Here is a 20,752-nt window from a genome sequence, read left to right as displayed (position 1 = left end):
GCAGGCCTGACGTTCAGTTTTTTTACTTGGACATAAAAATAGTGCTGAATTAGTGAGATTCTACTGTATATAAATTAAAAAGTTCAAAATAGGACCTAGTCAAGTGAAACTTTTTTCTTACACTAGATTTTTTCCTCTTATGTTTCTTATTCTTTTCCAATTGCCTTTCACTTCTCAGTGCAGCTTTGATATGCTTATGTCAAGATAATTTTAATAAAAAACTGTTATCCTACATGATTAATTAAATCAGTTTGAAACACAAAATAGTTAAATAAGTTTTTAAAAAGTGCAAATTTATTGTGAAAATTGTAACTTTAATACTAAGTCTATTTTAGAAAAATCTAAGTTTGTAAAAAACTCGAAATAAAGGCTATTTTTCTACTAATACATAAATTCTTTTATGATAAGTGGTTTTACCTTTTATAATGTAACTTAGATAAAAATAGTCCGTTACATTTACAGGGTGAATTTACAGTTTGTAAACCTTTTCCTGCGACAAAAAAAATTATAATCCAAGCATATGGGGTTAAGACCGCTTTCCCAAAAGGTGTTGGTGTACCTCTGATTCTTCCTCTTTTTGTATATAAATGTAAATCAAATATAAGAAATACAAGTGCTAAAGAAATAGAAATACAAGACGGTTTAGTAAAACCGTCAATTAAAACCCAGCATTCCACAGCCTTAGGGCACTCAAAGAAGTGCTATGTTACTGTAGACAAACGCTATGTCAAAGTATTATTTCATGTTTAGTATAATTAGTAGTTTATTTTTAATTAGGCTAGTTCAACTTTTATGGTTTTTTAAAAATAAATTTACAGTAAACTTTGGATTATCTGCTGTTGGTTTATCTGTTTTGTACAGGCTCCACATTATAGGCCTATATAGGCTGATTGTGTTTGTTTGCTAAAGCAAACTGCCAAGTTTGCTTAAAAAAAGGTAGTAATTTCAATCAGTCCTCTCAGACCTCTTAATAATCTCAAAACTCATTATTAGCTACTCTTTAATTTTTACCATTTTTTGAAAGAGGGCCCCAAGATCCTCCAGGAAGTAGGGAAGGGGTAAAACTGTTTGCAGGATGCCGATTACCCTAAACCAGGGCTTGGGTGCCTGTAGTAAAACATTTTTTATTCAATATGAGGATTGGCTGAGAAGACCAGATTTATTATGGATTTTTTTTGCTCAGAGAAATATCTCCTGAAACTTCTGATATAATAATGAAAATATCACTATGTTACTGCTGAACAATTATTGAGTTACTATGATACAACTTTAGAACCAACTGTAGCAGTTAAATCCGTATTTTCTCCCCCATTTTGAGTTTAGTGTGAAGATATCCGTTTTGGGCAATCTTGTGGCTTTATCCATGACATTTTTCGCAGTGTTTGCACCAGTCTACATTGCAAACAGTTGGGAATTTACTGTAATGTATAGTCCAAGCTCATCCCGTAAACTACTATTGTTAGTTGTTCCTGTTCTATACTAATGTACCAATAATAAAGATGAACATGTTATTATGTTATATTCATGGATAAAAACAACTGACATCTATATAAAAATCTATAATCAACTTTAAATTGAAATTTTGTTGAGTATTATATGATTTTTTGGACAGAAAACTTCTTTATGAAAATCATTAATTTTTACACTACACTATAAAAGTGTTATTTAACAACTGCATTTTAAAATGAGATCATTTGTTAATTAATATATTTTCAATTTTCATGCTTTGCTGAAGTATTTACAGGTAAATTCCAAAGATTTTATTGCCTGACAATTAAATAGAAACGTTTCACGAGAAACAAAAAATATTGCATGAGTTTTTGGTAGTATTTTATGCATGAAAAACAAACGGTTGATCTGCAATATTATACAATATTCAATTTCATCAAATTAAAATACGAATTTCTATGAACTACGCACTCTTAAAGAATGGTGTATCGCCTTGAAAAAACTTACATTTTAATTCTTTTCTACACTTGATTTCTACAGAAAAGCAAGTACAGAAGTATGGTCTTTATTCCATACTTTCAAGACTCAAGAAATTGTTATGAAAGCAATTGACTTCTGCTAGCATACCTGTGAAAATCAGTCATTAAAATTTCAAAAATTTTTATTTTGAAGGAGTAATAAATGCATGTTAATATGGTTTTATCGAAATGAAAGCATGCTGTAGTAGTGCTTTGGGTATTATTTAGTAATGTAAAATATTTTGGTCTCTATTATCAAAATGATTTTTTTGTAAATACTTAAAAAAAATATACAGTACAAACAGTTATTTGTAACAGTAGGTATAACTAACATGAAAAATGCAATTGTTACAACTTTTTAGGTTTATTATAATTACTACTGGCACTGTACTTGCAATTGTAAGGATAACATCTAAATAAAAAAAACCTCTAGTTATTTTCTGTTTCTAAATGCTCCTCACAATTTAAACAGGTTTTAATATGGCACGGCTAGTTTAGGCTATCCAAAGCTATCAAATTTAGGGAAAAGTAGGCTTTTTAGTTGGATATTTTACAATGTTGGATACACTGAATATATTCAATGTTATGATACACATAGTTATTAAGAACAACACTTTATGTCATTACTCATACTCAAGTTCATCTTAAGTTTTAAGGAACATTGTCAGTATTGTCACGTAAATGTGTGATTCCTACTCAGTTACAAATTTTAATGTACTTTTTGTTCACTGGTTAATTATTTGTTTGTGATTTTGTTTATTTTTGTTTATGTACTATGATAAGAGGGAAGTGTATATTTAAATCCATTAGTTAGTTTATTAACTTTTATAGTTTTGTCTTACAACACTTCTACTAAGTTTTTCAGGTGATAAAAACTCAATGAGTTCCAAAAAGAAAATTGTGATGTGTTGTTTTATATCAATAAATCTACAAAACAATTTCCTTAAGACAATTTTGTACAGCTGTTACTGTTGTTCTGTTTATTTCAATATTTATTTACATCAATTTTTTTGTCAATCATTTTATTTTAAAAGTTTTGAGTATTTTTAATAGTTACATTTATTGATGCAATAAGCATTATTTATACCACTCTTTTGCTTGAATATTTTAGTCTTGTTAATTTTGGATGTTGTGCGAGAAGTGTAAAGCATGCTAGAATCTAAACCAAAGAAAGTGAGTTTTGTGTATATTTTATGATGTTTGTGCATTTAGATTTTTTAATTTTGCTCCAAATGGTATTTCAGTGTTGCATGATTTATTATTGGGATAATTTGCACGAGAGTAAAAGTATAGCTTTGTATTATAAATACCAAGACGTGTTAGTGGTATTCATAAAAGATGTTACTAAGTTGTTAGATTGAGAAGAAGAAAATGTCTAAATTCCTTCAAATTGGTAGTCTAAATTTAATTTTGTAACTTACATAGATGCCTAGTCTACCTAATGTTATTAGTTATTACTGTAATATTTTTTTCATTCTTTTCATTTATGGTAATCAACAACTTGGTATGGTTTAGTTTTCTGTGTGCATTTTCTTATTAGTTTTCAATTACAAAATACAATTTGCCTAGAATAAGCATAAACTAAGATTATTAAATAGTACTCACATTTTGGGGTTTAAGAGCAATATTATTCCTAAATATAATTTGACAGTAAAATCACTATTTCATTGAAAAACCTCATAGTGATTTTCTTTTCTTTTTTTTAACTGCAACAGGGCTTTGCAATTGTGTGATCATAGTAGGCTAACCAATAACAATAATTTAGCTGATATGAACAAAACTAGTTTATTTGTAGTGTAAAAAGAATTCAGTGTGCAACATGTTAATTTTGCTGTTTAGGCTATTGTGATTGTGTTCTTAAGTTTAATCCTAAATTGATGATTTGTCTTAATTCATCATCTATATATAGCTAGTACTGTCCCTTTGATGCCAACATGTTATCATTCACAAAATATCACCTACCTCGCACAGTAGCAATCCTGGCAAAGTACCATACTCTTATCTCCTAAAGCTTGATCTTGCTTTTGTCTATGCTTTGAATTTATAAATCATATTTTCAGTTTAAAAATACATTTTTGGTGAAGTTACAGTACAAATTATTAGACGAGAATCAATTAAACTGTAGAAGAAAAGTAGGCATTTGAGAAAAGATCTATTAATTGCCTTCCAAGCAAACAAAGCTTCATGTAAATTTTTTGTAATTGTTTTAAACCTAAATTAAATTAGTAATGAAAGTACCTAATAATATTTCTAGATAGATATGTCTTGATTGCTATTCTAGATACTGATTGGCTTTAAACGTGTTGGTAGTGTACTTTTGCAAAAATTATATTAGTATACTCCATTAAATATTTGTCCATATGAATTTGAACAGTTAGTTAAGTTTTATGAAGCTCATGTTAGATGCACATAATTGTATTTTGGGTGATTTTTGAAGTGATGGAAGTAACTAAAACGTAAATGATATTGTTTATTAACAATCTAAACTCAATTCCACGTTCACCTATGATATAGTCATAGGTCATAGTAAATGAATAGTGAGAAAATTTTACTACAAACAAACAGTAATGGAAACATGCAGGTTATGTTAACTGGTCTCGCCATCTATCGCGCTACATTCTACATATTTACATCTTTATGATTAATATTAAGATCAATTAATTGATATTTTGACGTAATAATTTTTATTTTGACAGTTGTATAGTCAAGATTAGTTTTAAAACCTGTATAGAAAACGTAAAAATATAGCAGCTTTTAGATGTTTTTATTACGACTAGTATTGCCAAAAGTACCATTTAAAATATATGGCTATGGGCTCTGCATATGCCTACTCAGCGGTGAACGTGAAATAGATTTAAGTCACACAACTACTGTATACTAGGGCCGGAAATTATTTTAGATACTTTGTTTTATCCCCCCAAACTATAAAAAAATGGAAGTTATATTTAAAAATTGTAAATATGTATTTTTTAAAAGCTTGTCCAGAAAGATTACTTAAGTGTAAATACATAACTTTTGAGCCAAATTTTCTGCCTTACTATCTCAAGATGCAAAGGAAAGAGAAGAAAAGTGTCCAGTTTAGTCACACACAAGACTTGCTGTTATTGATTTTGATGGTTTTTAACAGCCTGCTGATGTGTATTCTATGATGTTTTAAATACTTACATATACTGTACATGACTTGGGTGTTGCTGACTAATAATGTTTGATACAGCCAATGCGAGTGCCAGCGCCCGGCACCAAGGTGGCTCCAGGCACACCCATCGTTGGGTTGAGGCCGCAAACAGCGACTGCGAATACCGCTATCAGAGTGCAGACGCCGATACGGACGAACCTGGCCAAGCCCGGGGTCCCGGCGGTAGGCCTCAAGCCTAACCAGCTGCTGGCCAAGGCCACCATAGCCACTCGACCAGTCGGCACCCCTCTGGCCACCACGTCTCTCAGACAACCCATCCACCCCTCCCCCTCCATACTGCTCAAGGCTGTGACCGCTACCAAAGAGAAGGAGAAGAAGAGCTATTCCTCCAGCGGATACACGTAAGTAACTCACCTGGTTGTCGAATATATTGAGCATGATCTATTATGCAATACATATTATATCATACGGTTATATCATATGACTAGGACGGGTGGTGTCATCCTGTAATCCAGCTATTAAGAGGTCACGAATTGTGGATATTTATAGGCATGCACTGTGGATGCGATACTCCCTGGTGTGGATTAACGTCCGCACGAGTGAGTACTATGACTATCCGCAGTACTATCCTGATAATTAGACCAATTCGTATATACCAAGGAAAAATGTGGTTCGGATTCCACTATAAACTGTAGGTCCCTTAGTTGCCATTAGCTGTATGGGCTATTAATTAACAGCTGTGTCGAAGGAATGTCGGCATTAGACACTAACAAGACTACAAGATCGCGTCACTCATCCTACACTCATCTCCATTCATACTTGGCTTAAAATACCTACTATGTATGGTCGCCATTTCATTGAACAGTATTAACAGTATTGTAGACTAAATCAATACAGTGCATACCTGCATACTCAGCACCCAATAAACATCGTACTCCAGATTTCTCACATTTTTTTCACAAGCTAGACTACTGCTACTTCTTTCCATCCTTTTTATGTTACCAATCCATCAAACTCAACCCTTTTTTTACTATTCAAATATTGTCTTGTAACATCCAGAGTGTTATGAACTTGTAGCGTCTCCGCTACAAGCGGAGTGTGTTTGTACCGAATGTAGCCGTGACGTCACAAAGACCACTCGCGACGGTCACGGTCACAATAGCTAGATGCGCCCGCACCCCCAAATTCATCTAAATATGATTTGAGCAGCGACAGGAAATGTGCGCGATTTGGCGGTGATTGGTGGAAGGTCCCAGGTATCTTAATTAACAATCGTTCAACCGCATTTCGCCACAAACTGTAAGACTCACATAGTTTTATCAGATGGTAAGTGACAGTGATGATTGATGTTGAGTGTTGTTGTAGTGGTGACGATGACATCAATGACGTCGCTGCCATGGGAGGAGTCAACCTGGCCGAGGAGACCCAGAGGATACTCGGGTCCACAGAGTTTGTCGGCACCCAGATAAGATCTTGCAAAGACGACATCTACCTTCATTCCACCCCTTTAATACAAAAAATTAGTCAAATCGGTGAGTAAAAGCAATGTCCACTGTTTGTGTTATTTATTTTACACATTCTATCTATTTACCGTGGACCTGCTGTAGCCAATTTTTTAATCAAACGAACATAGTTAAATGAGCCAATCACAGAGTTTGTGCTTTAAATTATATTTTCTCCCTTAGTTTTTTGTTACTTAGATAGTTGATGTGGCATAAAAGACCATATGGCTTACCTAACAGTTTGACTTGGTAAAAAAGTTGGCGTACTCGACACAAATGAGTTATCTGCATCTTAACACTCAGTCAGTCTGTGGCTCCAATCAATTTTTACCACCTTCATAAAAAAAACTTACAACATTAAACGTGAAACATTTACTGATTATTCCCCTGCCTACGAGCCTTTTCAGTTTTGTGAGTTCATGTGTATTGTTTGTTACAGCGGCAAAACATGGGTTGGAAGAACCAAGCTCGGAAGTGGCAGCTCTCATATCACATGCGACCCAAGAGAGATTAAAAAACATTGTTGAAAAGCTAGCTGTGATAGCCGAACATAGGATAGATCTAAATAAAGTAAGTAAAATTGACAGTCAATTAACTCTTACTCCAGAAAGAATTCTTAAATCTTGAGATTTAATTTTAATTGAGTTAGATAAATAAATTTACTTAACCTACCAGAATTTATTGTAAACTTTTCCCTTGTTCATCAGTTTTAAGACCAATCCTAATTATTATAGCCTAGTTCCTTATTATTCAATTCAATTCAATTTAAAAATATCTATTCATTCAACAATACAGCAAAATAACAATTGACAAATAATATACATCACATAGAATACGAGACATAAACCAATACAAATTGAGAATCCTTCATTTTCTCGTGCTGAGGAACCATTACAATCTAAAACAAGTACTGGAGAACAAAAACAAATAATACATATCGTATGTATAAAAATAAAACGTAAATAATGTCAAATTTGTATTCAAACAATTTAAAACTATGGAAGAAATGTTTTTCCACAGATTAAAATAAAACATTTAAGTGATAAATAATAACAATAAAATACAGTACAGGAAAAAATAAAACAATGTGTACTTCCATTTACAACAACTAGGACAAAAATGTTCCAACTCCAGGAAAAGTAAAAAGCCGCTTCTTGTTTTCATAAAATTAACTTTTTCTTGTCACTGGATTATTATCAGTAGTCATCACTGTGTAGCCATTTGCAAAAATTAAATACATTTATTTATTGTAAAGTTTATTTCCATAGCCAATATAGATTAACAATATATGTGTTGTTACAGCTGGACCCTAGGTACGAGCCTACGCAAGATGTCCGAGGGCAGCTCAAGTTTCTGGAGGAGCTGGATCGTGTTGAGCGCAAGAGACACGACGAGCAGGAGCGAGAGTTGTTGTTACGAGCCGCCAAAAGTCGGTCAAAGTCTGAGGATCCGGAACAGGCCAAGCTGAAGGCTAAAGCCAAAGAGGTCAGTGAAACTATAAATACAACATATCCTCCCTCAGGATTATTCCTTTCTTTTGCTTCTTTCCTGGATTGGTTAGGTGTGGACCCTGTTCTAGGAACTGAGCCACTACTCCAGCCAACCCTAATTTCTAAATATTATCAACCCAATAATAAAAATGATCCCTTTATGGGTGAAGCTGCTTATTGTTGGATGGTGCCTGGTAACTCACAGGTACCATTCAAGACACCAGGTAAATGGTGTCGTTCATCCTTTAGCACATAACATAGGGAAAGCCTTGTTTGGCTTGGAACCAAAAGCAGAAGAAGGGGGGAGGGGCAGAAAGGTGGATGAAGATCAAGCAGGAGGCAAAAAAAAAAAAATAAATAAATAAAAGATCAATGTAATAATAAGTGGAATAACATGGATTTATAAGAAGTCCAAAATGTGCCCACTAGGTAATGGATCAGCCAAGCTAATTTTAATATGGTAGAAAGTTTACATCCTGTTTGTTGTTGCACTTTTAACTAATTATTGTTGTTTTAAAGATGCAAAGAGCTGAGATGGAAGAACTGAGACAAAGAGAAGCCAATCTGACAGCCTTGCAAGCCATTGGACCTCGGAAAAAACCTCGACTGGACGGCTCAGACTCCTTCTCCATGGCCGGCCAGGTAAGATTTAAAATCCTTTTTCATACAACACATGTGTATAAACTGTCCAAAATTTAACAGAAATGCTTTTTAAAGCAGTCAATCAATTACACTTTTATCTAAAAGAGTTGGATAAAATCTTTGGCATCCAAAACTTTGTTGAGCCAATGGTAAACTGCTTTACCGAGAATTATATAGTTTAGAGGAGGTATTGGTTGAGGTTGCATGTTGTTATAGGGTAAGGCTCCTATTATATATGTTGCAACTTTGCTTTAGAAACTTTTATTCAGCCCAGTTTTGCCTACATTTTTTAGTAGGGCTTAAACTAAATACTAAATACTCTGTTACAATGAGAGGGACTACTGTAGTGGATTTTCAAACCAATGAAACATACTACTATAACATGTAAGGCTTCAATAAAGAACGGGATACCAAGTTTAATAGAGTGTATGGTAGGATTTGGTCTATTCTACAATGTTAAACAATACATTATCCTTAGAAATTAAACTACACACTAACACAAATGCAAACACAAAAGGCCACAACATAACATCATGATATTTTGTCCTAACAAACTTCTTCTTTAGAGAATAGATTGATGATATAGTACTATAATAAATATTTACAGAGGGAATTTAAGATCTTCCACTGATTTGTCACTAAATGCTGAATGTTACAGTCATTTTTTTGTAGTACATAAACAAAATCAAGTCCCATCGCATGTAAATGTTAAAGAATTGCAATAAATTTAGTTTTCACCCAAGTTTCTAGCATTTAACAGATCCATAACTCTTCTTGGAGCAAAGTTGTAACACATACTGCAATATTGGCCTTTGAGCTGCTTGGGAAAGCCTTTACAACTAATTGTATACTATTTTGATATACAGTATTTTGACTAGAATGTGCTTGCTTTGAAAGTGTTAAATTAAGCTCTTTCAAACAGATTTTTTTCGATAAGAAATTTACATACTACTGCTCTTTTTTGTTAGGAGTTTAAATTTTTTCACACGCTAAATAAATGTATGGATTGTATCTCGAATTTAGATGTACACAGAGCAATTAAATGGTCTATATAAAAATCATGCAAGACTAGTGATGCCTTTGAGAACTGTTTGTAGTGCGTAGAAAATACTGGTAACAAGGGGTGCACTTGATGATACGAGATTTTAGGTGAAATGTTTTTGTTAAGATTACAAAAATTAAAATTGCAAAGTGATCAGACCCTGTTAAAAAAATTTTTTCAAGGAAATGCTCAACTAATCTGCCATCATACACAAGGTATATTTGTATCTTTAGTGATCTATTAAAAACCAGTAATGTAACGGTATAAGTCAGACAGTAAGCCGATGGTGATCACAATTATTCAGCTGGTCTAGAACTAATGTCAATTCTCGCTTAACAATCCAAGCATTACCACTGAGCCATCAAAGGTGGTAATTGACTTGTATATAGGAGGATTTATAGGAAGATATTATTGTAAAAAAATGTGTATGGTTTATTTTAAACCTAACAAAATCAAAGTTTAATTCATAGTAACAAAATATAGTATATTGTAAGACAAAATCAATTATTTGTAGGAATTTGTAAAAATAAATAAATTAAAGGACATGTTTTTTTTTTTTTTTTTTATGACGAAGATAATTTCTAATCAACTAGACCTAAATTTTAGTAAGGTTTTTTTGTGCACTTTCTAAAAAAAAAAAAAAAAACTGCTCATATTTTACCAACTATACTGTACCATGTTCAGTTACTTAGGCCTATTACAGTTTATTTCATTCAGGCGTACAAATTATTTTCTATAAATAATTTTTAAATTAAGAATTTCTACTTAACTGCATGACTTTAGAAACTGATGGAAATTTGGGTGTAATGGACTGTACATTATTGTGCTTCATTATCTTTCTGATCAACCATTCCATTCTACATTTTACATTGTGATGTATTTCTTCTCACCTTTTCCATCCCAATCCTCTGTGTTGATTGGTACATATTCAACTTCTTCCATGACTCTCGTTCTTCTCATTCATTGTCTAAATAGTTTCCTTGGTGCTGGCTATGGTTGGTTCTTGACATTGTTGGTGATGGTGGAATCGGTTCGTCTCTGTCGTGTTGTTGGAAGTTATAGGTTTTTCCGATTGTTTCAGGCCGCTAGTAGTTCCTCCACATCAAATAGCAGTATGAACAGAACACAAGTAAGTGGAATCCTACTGGAATATCTGCATGCCATGAACCGAATTTCCAAACCCGCTTATAAAATTGCCCTTGTCTTTTTATTGATCCGTTTCTTAAGGAATTTGAGTTGGAGAAAATTTAAAGTTACAACTGTCCATTAAAATTATTGATCTAGGTTTTAGCAAATTTCCCTATAGGAAAGTAGCTATTACCGTAGGTGGCACGGTATGACCTAGGCCCGGGACCGATTTACGTTTTGATTTTGTTGTCCCCAGAGGCCAAAAACACCATTCGTTAAATTGTTTATGTATGTATATATATATTTAGGGATGGACTTGATACAAGACGAGACGGGATTTTTTATTTCTCATAAAATTTCGAGACGGGATTTCCCTTCTCATACATAACGGGAAATGCAAGTTTGACATTTTTACCTGATTTTGTAACATTGTTAAATACCTACTGGTTTATGACGGATTACTGTTTAAATACAAAAATAATAATAATAATAGGTAGGGATGGACGGGATTGAATTTTTAGTACGGGACGGGACGGGATCTTTTCCTGTGCATAAATAAGAGTCTGGAGTATTGCAGATACCAAAAAAGACAAACGAAATCAATTTTTACAGTTTCCACTGATCTATAAACCAAAAAAATGGTTTGGTTACTCAAAATGACTCGCGGTCACGGTGCGATAGTCAAAATGACCACGGTCACTGGGTGATCGTCGGTAGAACTCGCGGTCACGGTATGATCGTCAGTATGACTCCGCGGTCACGGCGTGATCGTCGTTATGACTCCGCGGTCACGGCGTGATCGTTGGTATGACTCGCGGTCACGGCATGATCGTCGGTATGACTCGCGGTCACAGCATGATCGTCGGTATGACTCGCGATCACGGCACGATCGTTGGTATGACTCCGTGGTCACGGCTTTGATCGTCGGTATGACTCGCGGTCACGACACAATCGTCGGCATGACTCCGCGGTCACGGCGTGATTGTCGTTATGACTCCGTGGTCACGGCGTGATTGTCGTTATGACTCCGTGGTCATGGCGTGATCGTCGGTATGACTCGCGGTCACGGCATGATCGCCGGTATGACTCGCGATCACAGCATGATGGTCGGTATGAAACCTAGACCATACATAAAGTAATTCATTTACGTAATTAATAAAGTAATAAGGTAATTAATAAAGTAAATCACAGTACGGTGTGTTACCGTATTGTTTGATTACGGTAGATCTGAGTCATACCGATGACTGATCATCGAAATGACTTCGCCTCCTGCGTCCTCGGAACATCTCTCGCGAAGCAACAAAATCGCCGACGGGAAAAATTCCCGAATCAAATGTAATCCCGTCTCGAAAATTGGGAATATTTTTTTCCCGAAAATTTCCCGAAATTTCGGGACCCGTCCATCCCTAATAATAGGCAAGAATATTTAATATCTTTTATTAAAAAACAGCAATCCTAGGTACTTGTTAAACCTAATGTTATTCAAATAGGTTTAATTAAAAATCAATTCTTCAGGCAAATGGAAATTCACTTAGACGGCAGGTTTGCTGCGGCGGGGGTATTTGATTAAATAACAGTTTCCCACTTAGATAATGGATAAAAAAGGTTGTGCTAATTTTAGAAACACTGTTAAGATTAAAATATTTATAATATTATAATTATCTGATTCAAGCTCAGATACAGATTTCATGAATTGAACATTACCCTGTATGAAAATATACCTTTTACAAAACACACATAAAATTACCACATTAACAAATAAAAAAAATTTTCTAAATCAATTGCATATTCCTGATTCCAGTTCCTTTAAATCGGATAAATTGTAAAACTTTTGTTTTTAGATTAACGAACCCCATCAATTTTATTTTTTTACCCAATATTTGTATGAGGGTTGTCTGTAAATTAAGCTCTCCATCAAGTTCACGTCACAGCAATCGGGCTGAGTTAATATCAGAGACCAAAGTCTTTTTTTTTACTTAATCCACTATTATTCTAGCGGGTTCTTACCCTCATAGGACGAGTAGTCTGGTTTTAGTATGAAAAAGCCAAGTGAAAAAACTGACACTCCCGCCAATGAATACACAAACTATAAAGAAGAACAGGTCCTATGGACAATATTCTAACAGTTTTTTCAAATTTGGCGCCGAAATATCTGTAGTTCTGCACTGAACCACCACTCAGCGCTGTAGTCAAGTTTAGCACGCGGTGAAGTGCGAGAGAGAGCGACATACACTGTTTTCGCCCCCTCTCTCTTTCTCTCGTGGCCTGGCCCACAGGGGACGAAAACGGTGTATGTAGCTCTCTCTCGCACTTCACCGCGTGCTAAACTTGACTACAGCGCTGAGTGGTGGTTCAGTGCAGAACTACAGATATTTCGCGCGCCAAATTTGAAAATACTGTTAGAATATTGTCCATAGGACCTGTTCTTCTTTATAGTTTGTGTATTCATTGCTCCCGCTTAGGATGTGAATTATTGTGTATTGTGGTTAGGTTTCTGTAGGATGGGGGTTAATCCTTGGTCCTGTTGCCAGTCGATAGATATATATGCAGAAACAGTGATTTGAAGTAGATAATGTGCAGTAGTGACTTGGGTAGTGTGTAGGTGCCTGTACATATCGGCACAACTGGGCCAGCAGCAGGTGTTCATCAGTTTACATCGTGACAGTAATTTAATTCGAGGATTGCTTGAAGATTGGCGTATTTCAGTTTTTTAGGTCTGACGGTAGTCCTTGAGTTTGATAATCTATCGTTCAGTCACACCACGAACCTCATGCAAAATTTCCTCAATCCTTAATCCATTTGCCAGTTAGTGTACGCCAACAGGTGTTTTGATGTTAAAAAAAAACTGTGCACAAGTAGTGTAGGTATTTTGGAAAATGCTGTACAAATTTGTATGGCCAGATGATCATTAATTTCATACAAGACTGGGAATAATGTTAAATATTGTTGCCGATCAATGTGAGGGATAGCTAACTCATAAAAAGTAGCTAATCGATAAGCAATGTATTAATTTTGCAAAATCTGGCACTTTTAAAAATTGCCAAAACAGTTAATACGTAATTGAAACTTTTGAGTTAAGAAGACAATTTTGTAAAAATGTAATATTTCTCGACCTAATGAAACTGTTGAGTTAGTGCAACAGTAGTTCATATTAAAACTCAATAGTTGATATTTAAATTCACCCGGTGTAAATTTTTACCAAGCGAAGCACATTTACCAGTGAGATAGTATCATGACACTGACTTTACACGTAAACAGATAATGTGTAGTTTTTCACCTAATGAGACCCTGGTGGAGAAAGAGTGTCGCTACGTCCGTGTGGTATGTTTCAGTCGCTGAGACCGAGATTAAAAAGAGTGAACGTGCGAGACCTGCTGTTCCTGCTGGAGACGGAGAAGGAGACGTGTCACAGCTCGTTGCTGTACAAGTCCTACCTCAAGTGATACAACTTCACGCCGCGTTGCCTTCACCTTCGCTTCACCCCACACCTTCATGTCGCGTTGTTATTTATTTTTATAGCTGAATTTTTTATGTGTTGAAGTGAGACAGAAGATAATATAGAAATTAAAATGTATACGGGGTTGTACATTTGTTGTTATGATTTAGTTTGTTTGCAAACTCGTATGTTTTATAGATTGTACAGTTATTTTTAGTTACCATATTGACGAAGTAGAAATCGGGGGCTTGTCGAATGGGTCTGTACTGCCATTCAACGCTATTTATTGTCATTGTTATTTTAAATATTAATATATTCCGTGTCAGTCTGTCGCAAGAGTTAGAGTCACTATGTGTTTAAATTGTCGATATGTGTTTATTAATTTTTAATTAACTTTATTGCACGGTAATCGGATAAACGTAAATCATTAACAATTCTGGCTGTGACTAAAGTTTGTGAAGTCAGATTTTGCAGCTGGTGTGAAAATAAAAAAACCAAAGGGGGAAAAGTTTTATTTCTCATAGGCTACTTCACAAAAGTATGGAGAAGAGCCAAAATAATTGTATTACATTTTTCATTATTGATAATACAACTTAATGGCATATATGCTATTTTGTGTTTAGCAAAATAAGGATAATTCTAGTTTTGTACTGTATTTTATAAATTTTAAATTGTTATATTTAGTTTAGATATACCCTATATTTACTCTGTTTCTCTGTTTCCTTGATTTTAAATTTGTTATTGTTCAGTTAATTTTTAACACTCAAAAAAAGTTATTGAGTATCATTTAAACGAATGAATTGTGTTCTAAGAAGTCTTGTGTAGAGATCAAATAATCAATTATTATTTTCTATCAGTGATCAAGAAAGTGGATTACCACCTTATGTTTAATTAATTAATTATTCTACCAGTTGATTCTGTGTCTTATAAACAAATTTCTTATGTAAAGCAAAACAACCAAAATTGATATAGGTACATTGTTAGTTCTACAACAATCATTTTATAAAATAAAAATGTACCTATACATTTTGTTCCAATTTATTCAGGATTGCACTATTACAGCATCCAGTGCTGTAAAAAGTTTACAATAGCCAAACAAATGTATTTGAAGCCAAAATTCAAGAAAAAAACTTTTCTCTTTGATTAGACAAGTTTATTATTAGTTTTTTAAATGATTATCTTTCACAATTTCAACCTAAACATTAAAATTAACAAAACATTCTAAATGGCGACACGCGTAGTGTTATGCCAATTGACATACTGTAGAGTATTTTTTTTTAGATTTATTTGAGTACTTTTCAATGCACTGTAGCGTATTGTGTATTGCATTACTCATTTAGAAATTGTACTGATATTTTTAAGACTAACTGTTTGGCCTGTCTTATGTACGGGGATCAAGTAGTTAGTTAAAACTAGTTCAGAACAGCTAGTTTACATTTTAAGTTAGATTTTTTTCAAGATCTGTAGATAAAAACATAACCTGCACAAAGGTAAATTCTGACTGTTTTAATTTGAAAATCACCTTGTTAGTAATTATCACGTGGTTATCAATTTTCATCTGAATGTATACAGTAGGCCTATGCATTGGAAAATTGTAATACAATAGTTTTACAATAATACATAATTTTGTCGATATGAAACCCTTGAATTGAGATTGGGGGCTGATTTACATGGTTATTCGTAGCTACATTTACTTTAAATTGCGTAACATTACTTACTTTGTCTTACCTCCGGCCTCACCAAAAACACACCTCAATTTTCTTCTATCACTTGCCTCTTCTAATGTACACCCCAATCTGGTGATGTCTTTCAGTTTTGGTCTTTCAACTTTATTTTTGGTATTTCAAGTCGTCGGTCGTCTACCTTGTGGTATTCCTCAAAAACACTGTTAACAGTTAAAGTATCTTCTCTCCTCCACACATGTTATTATGTTTACGACTAAAGTTGATTATACGAAAGTGTTTAGATGTAATAGAAATTACACATTTCCTGAAAACGCAAATTCTTTATGGTTGGAAAGAACCTAAAAAAAACTCAATTTAGTAAGATCGTAAAAGTCAATCAAATGGACAATGTTCAAGTAAACAACTTGTAACGTAAACATTTTAGTGATAGTTTAAAATTGTGTAAATTTATCCACGACAACTTAAATTAATCCGAGCCTACTTAGTAGTTGGCTTGGCTTGAAGTAAACCGTACAATTTTCTGCTGTATTGTTCGACTACAGTTGGTAAGTTTATTTTAAACACAGAGAAGTATTGTACAGAGGAATCTTGCTTATGGGATGACCGAGTTCATCCAGCTTTAGTATGTTAAGAGGGAAATATACTTGTGACGAGCAAGGAAGAGCCCAAGCAGCGAGCACTGTGCAGAAATCCCTATTGCACAGGGCACAGGATCTTCCTCCTATAAAGACTCATAAGAGTGTCATAGATGTAGGCAGTGTTGGACTTTTCCATAGCGACCAGCAACTAGTGCTAGACACCACTTAGTATACCATTGAATGTTTCCTCTGTACCTTACTTTTCTGAGCTTGAAATTAAATATTACTTTTGTTTAAAGTACAGTATCTTAATTTTAACAAATTTTTTTTTGTTAATTTGATTTTTCCCATGTATCTACATATGAATTTTCTGTTAAATGTTTTTAAATAGAAAGTTGTCCAAACGCCTAACTTAATTTACATGCCAGGGATCGGTTCAATGATTTGTTTCATTCAGTCTTTGAAGTCTGGAATGCTAATCACATGGCTATCAACATACTGTCTTATCATTTTATCTTGTTAGGTTAAAATGAATGTTGCCACAATTAACTAAAATTGCTCCTGTCCAACAAAAATAAAAGTTAATTGAAATAAACTCCATCCAAGGAAATCTCTTAAAGAGTATTCAAAAGGTAGCTTTATTACACGATTTTGAACCAAACTCAATTAATTTTGATCCAATTGTAATTTTAAGTAAATTCACGAGATGTAGTTAGTGAGAAAATAGTATCATTGAGTTATGACATTTTTTTGGTAAAGATGGCCTTAGGCTAAGATTTATAAGGAATTTTTGGCTACTAGGTTTAACAACAGGTACTGACAAAAATAGATGGACTGACAAAAATAAATGAAAATGCACAGAATTTTTGGAGCTAATAGTTTCTTCAGTCTCTTTTTTTTCTTGTAGTTTGTTGTTTTTACTAGTAGCTTCAGAAAAAGTTATATTTGTGCTTTTTCGTCTATTTTGTCAATAAAGTAAGCCTGCTGTTAAACCCAACCACCACATTGTCATTCTAAAATATAATCCTGCAAATTGAAACTCATCAGTTTATTTTGATTTTAAATAGTTTTAATCTAAGGCTTTCTTACTCTTTGGTTTTCAAAAGGAAAATGTCACTTTCTTTTCCTGTAAATCTAACACCAGCTGTTCTAAATAAATGTAAAGTCAACAATGTATCTTAGTCTTGCCACAATTAAGTGGTTGTATATTTTTATATAAGAAACGATGATTAAGCTGTAAAATTTGCATAGTATTACACAAACAGTGAAAATAATTTTACGGATATTTATTTTTGTATTTCATACTTTTTTAGTCAAACATAAAATCCACAACTTGTTAAATGTTGAGCATTAGAAAATTTTGTTGTTTTTAACAGAACCAATTTTTATGCTTTCTCAAAGTGTAAGATAAAATGTTGGTTTCATGTTTTCATTCATGTTAATTGTAAGTGTTGTATTTTACAGTGTAATATAGGTATGGCATAATTCCAGTTTGTTATGAATAAATTTTTGAATAATTTATTTTTTAACAATGACTATTTTATTTCAATCTTTTTCACACTTCTGTTTGTATTTTTTCTCAACATGACATGTCGACAGAAGGTAAAACTACCAATGTTCAACAGATGACCAAATAGTGACCTATAAAATGTATTATGCATCCGTTGGTTGACACAATATCTTTTTAAGTTAACAGTTATTACAATATTGAAGTTTATTGTTTAAAGCACATATTAGAAATACCAGAGTTCATAACCAGAACCTGCAAACTGACAATAAAAACCGGTTCCAGTTAATCTTATCAGCTAGTAAACAAGTGTATTCTTCACACCAACTAGTTAAACAATTAGCAATTTTATAATAATAGACGAACTAGCACTAATTTAAGATGAATGCTAATATGTGTCCTGTCTATTCTCAGAAATTTTATACTTCATCAACAATAAATTCCATGATCTACTCTTTACTAGTTCAGTTGTCTTGACTAGTCTAATTGTCAACATTCGTTCAGGTCAACACCTATTTTATATTTCAAGATAGTTGAAAAGTTTTGATTTTAACACTATTTGTATTTGGGATCTTTTCCGTAAACAATGCATTTGCTCAGTACTTCCCATCTCTACACTCAATTTACATTATGATTATGCAACCTGTTAATATAACCTAGGTATCTTGGTAAAACCTTACATTACTTCCTTCATTACCTACATGACAGTTTTTGACTGTATTCATAATTATTATGGTGATCTTTTGCTATTCCCGACCCATCACAAAAATCATAGGATTTAACTACTGTACTCTTGGAAAAAGATTTGAATCCTATCAGGATATGGATGAGACATTCTGATAAGAAAATAGAGATAGTCCTATTTTTATAGAAATGTTTCAGTTACTAGCACTTATCACTAGCATACTTACATTAAACAAAAAAAACTCTTTGATAGATGATTGCCATAAGATAAAACAATTAGTTGTGTGTATTACGGTTGTTTATTTAATTCATTCTTTAACAAATTTTACAACAAATTAATTTCCCTCCTTAAATTTCAGAGTTATGACAGTTAACAGCAATACTCTAATCATCAATAACCGATAGTATTATTGTTTCCCATTTTACCAAAATCATTACAAAAACATAAACACATATTGTAGAGTGGCTAAAAGTACAGTTGTTTTACAAAGATTCATACTTCTAGGCCTAACTAAAGAGTTGAAATTGTTTAGTTAATTTATTTTACGACAGAAGATGTAAAGAAACATATTTTTTATTTAAATTCAATATAAACAATACCGAAATGGTTACATATTTTTGGTAATTTGATATGTTCTTTGGTTGACTTTAAACACATTCAGCAAAAAAACAAAGACTGTTGCATATTAAAAATATGTGCTTGGATATACAGGAAAAATATGAGTGGGAGTGGATTTCATTACACTCATAAGTCTTTTACACTATGTCTCTTAGTTTTGTTGTTTATTATGGCAGGCCAATAATTTGCGGGTTAAAAATCAATTGGTTATCTGTTGTTTATTGGCTTTTGTGATGGTGGATTGTTGTTTAATTAGTTTACTTTCTGTTGGCTCAACTAAAGTCCTTAGCCATATAATTACTTATTATGATTCTGTTATCCTTAGCTAAAAGTACTAGCCTAGTTGCTTCATAATATTTAGAGGACAATGACCAAATCATTTTATTATTCTAAAATACTTTTGAGACCCAACCACAAACATGTTGGAAATGTCTGTATATACTATTGTATATATTAAGGGTACTGCCGAAAAATATTTTTAAAATGCAAAGTAAAATAATTTTTAAATTGGGATTGACTGTTTACTACTACCATATAAGAAGCCTTACTTATTGGTACCATTGATGTGGTATTACAAGGGGAATTGTAGAGCCTTAATGTTGATAAGTTGTTCGTTATTTTTTTTCCATAAATGATGTTTCAATCAAGAATTTTTTAACTTCACATCAAGTAAACCAATGTAATGGGCATTTAGTTGTAATTATTTTTCTCAACCCTCCATATACTGTTACGTAGGTGTAAGTATTGTAAATAATTGAATATATGTAAATAACACCCACATAATGTTTAAGTGGAGTTTGGCAAGTTTTTCCAAAGAAAGTAAAGTTTGGATAGGCTTAAACATTTCTTAGACCTATATAAGTTATTTGTATATAAGAATATATTGTACAGTAGTGCTTTTTTAAATCAAAACAAGTGTTAAGTTTCAATAAAACAAGAAAACAAAATACCTTTTGTAATTTTTTCTTTTGAAATTATAAAATAACTTGACCAGTTGACTAATATTTTCCTTTTGTGAGTGTCCGAGTTTTCCACATTCCATATTCCTGTTATAGTTTAGAATGGGTATTATAACTCACTTAAGTGATCACCCAAATTTTAAACCAACTTATTTCAACTCAAGAATTCATATACATTTGTTTTGAACAGTACTTCAAATGACTTTCTCCTGAAAAACCAATTTGTTCACAGATTAATTATTTTACTCTACAAATAACTTAGCATGATTTGTTTGTTGACAAAGCATAATTTGCATACTCAAGCGCAGTTATGTCACATTTCATGTTTAATTGACTGTGCCAAATAAGAAAATCTGAATGGATTTTCACTGCCATAG

The 20,752-nt window shown here is 33.1% G+C and overlaps 1 protein-coding gene across 3 annotated transcripts in view; it reads left to right on the top strand.

Annotated features, from left to right (window-relative positions):
• LOC128993838 (transcription initiation factor TFIID subunit 4) overlaps positions 1–20,414 on the top strand; it is a 37,899-nt gene extending 17,485 nt beyond the window's left edge. For 2 of the 3 annotated variants that reach the window (XM_054417885.1, XM_054417883.1), the window contains 7 exons: positions 5,182–5,504; positions 6,469–6,635; positions 7,045–7,175; positions 7,908–8,090; positions 8,615–8,737; positions 10,861–10,908; positions 14,240–20,414. In XM_054417885.1, the coding sequence (XP_054273860.1) occupies positions 5,182–5,504; positions 6,469–6,635; positions 7,045–7,175; positions 7,908–8,090; positions 8,615–8,737; positions 10,861–10,908; positions 14,240–14,350 (1,086 nt within the window). In that variant the 3' untranslated portion in view covers positions 14,351–20,414. The remainder of the gene's footprint in view (positions 1–5,181; positions 5,505–6,468; positions 6,636–7,044; positions 7,176–7,907; positions 8,091–8,614; positions 8,738–10,860; positions 10,909–14,239) is intronic. The other variant, XM_054417884.1, reaches the window with a different exon arrangement.
• The last annotated feature ends 338 nt before the right edge of the window (positions 20,415–20,752 follow it).

Source organism: Macrosteles quadrilineatus, unplaced genomic scaffold (genome assembly GCF_028750875.1).
Source record: "Macrosteles quadrilineatus isolate MER2022 unplaced genomic scaffold, UCM_ALF_1.0 Scaffold_5__1_contigs__length_97177068, whole genome shotgun sequence".
Classification (NCBI taxonomy): Eukaryota; Metazoa; Arthropoda; class Insecta; order Hemiptera; family Cicadellidae; genus Macrosteles; species Macrosteles quadrilineatus.
Note: the sequence above shows the minus strand (reverse complement) of the source record. Positions and strands in the feature narration are given on the sequence as shown.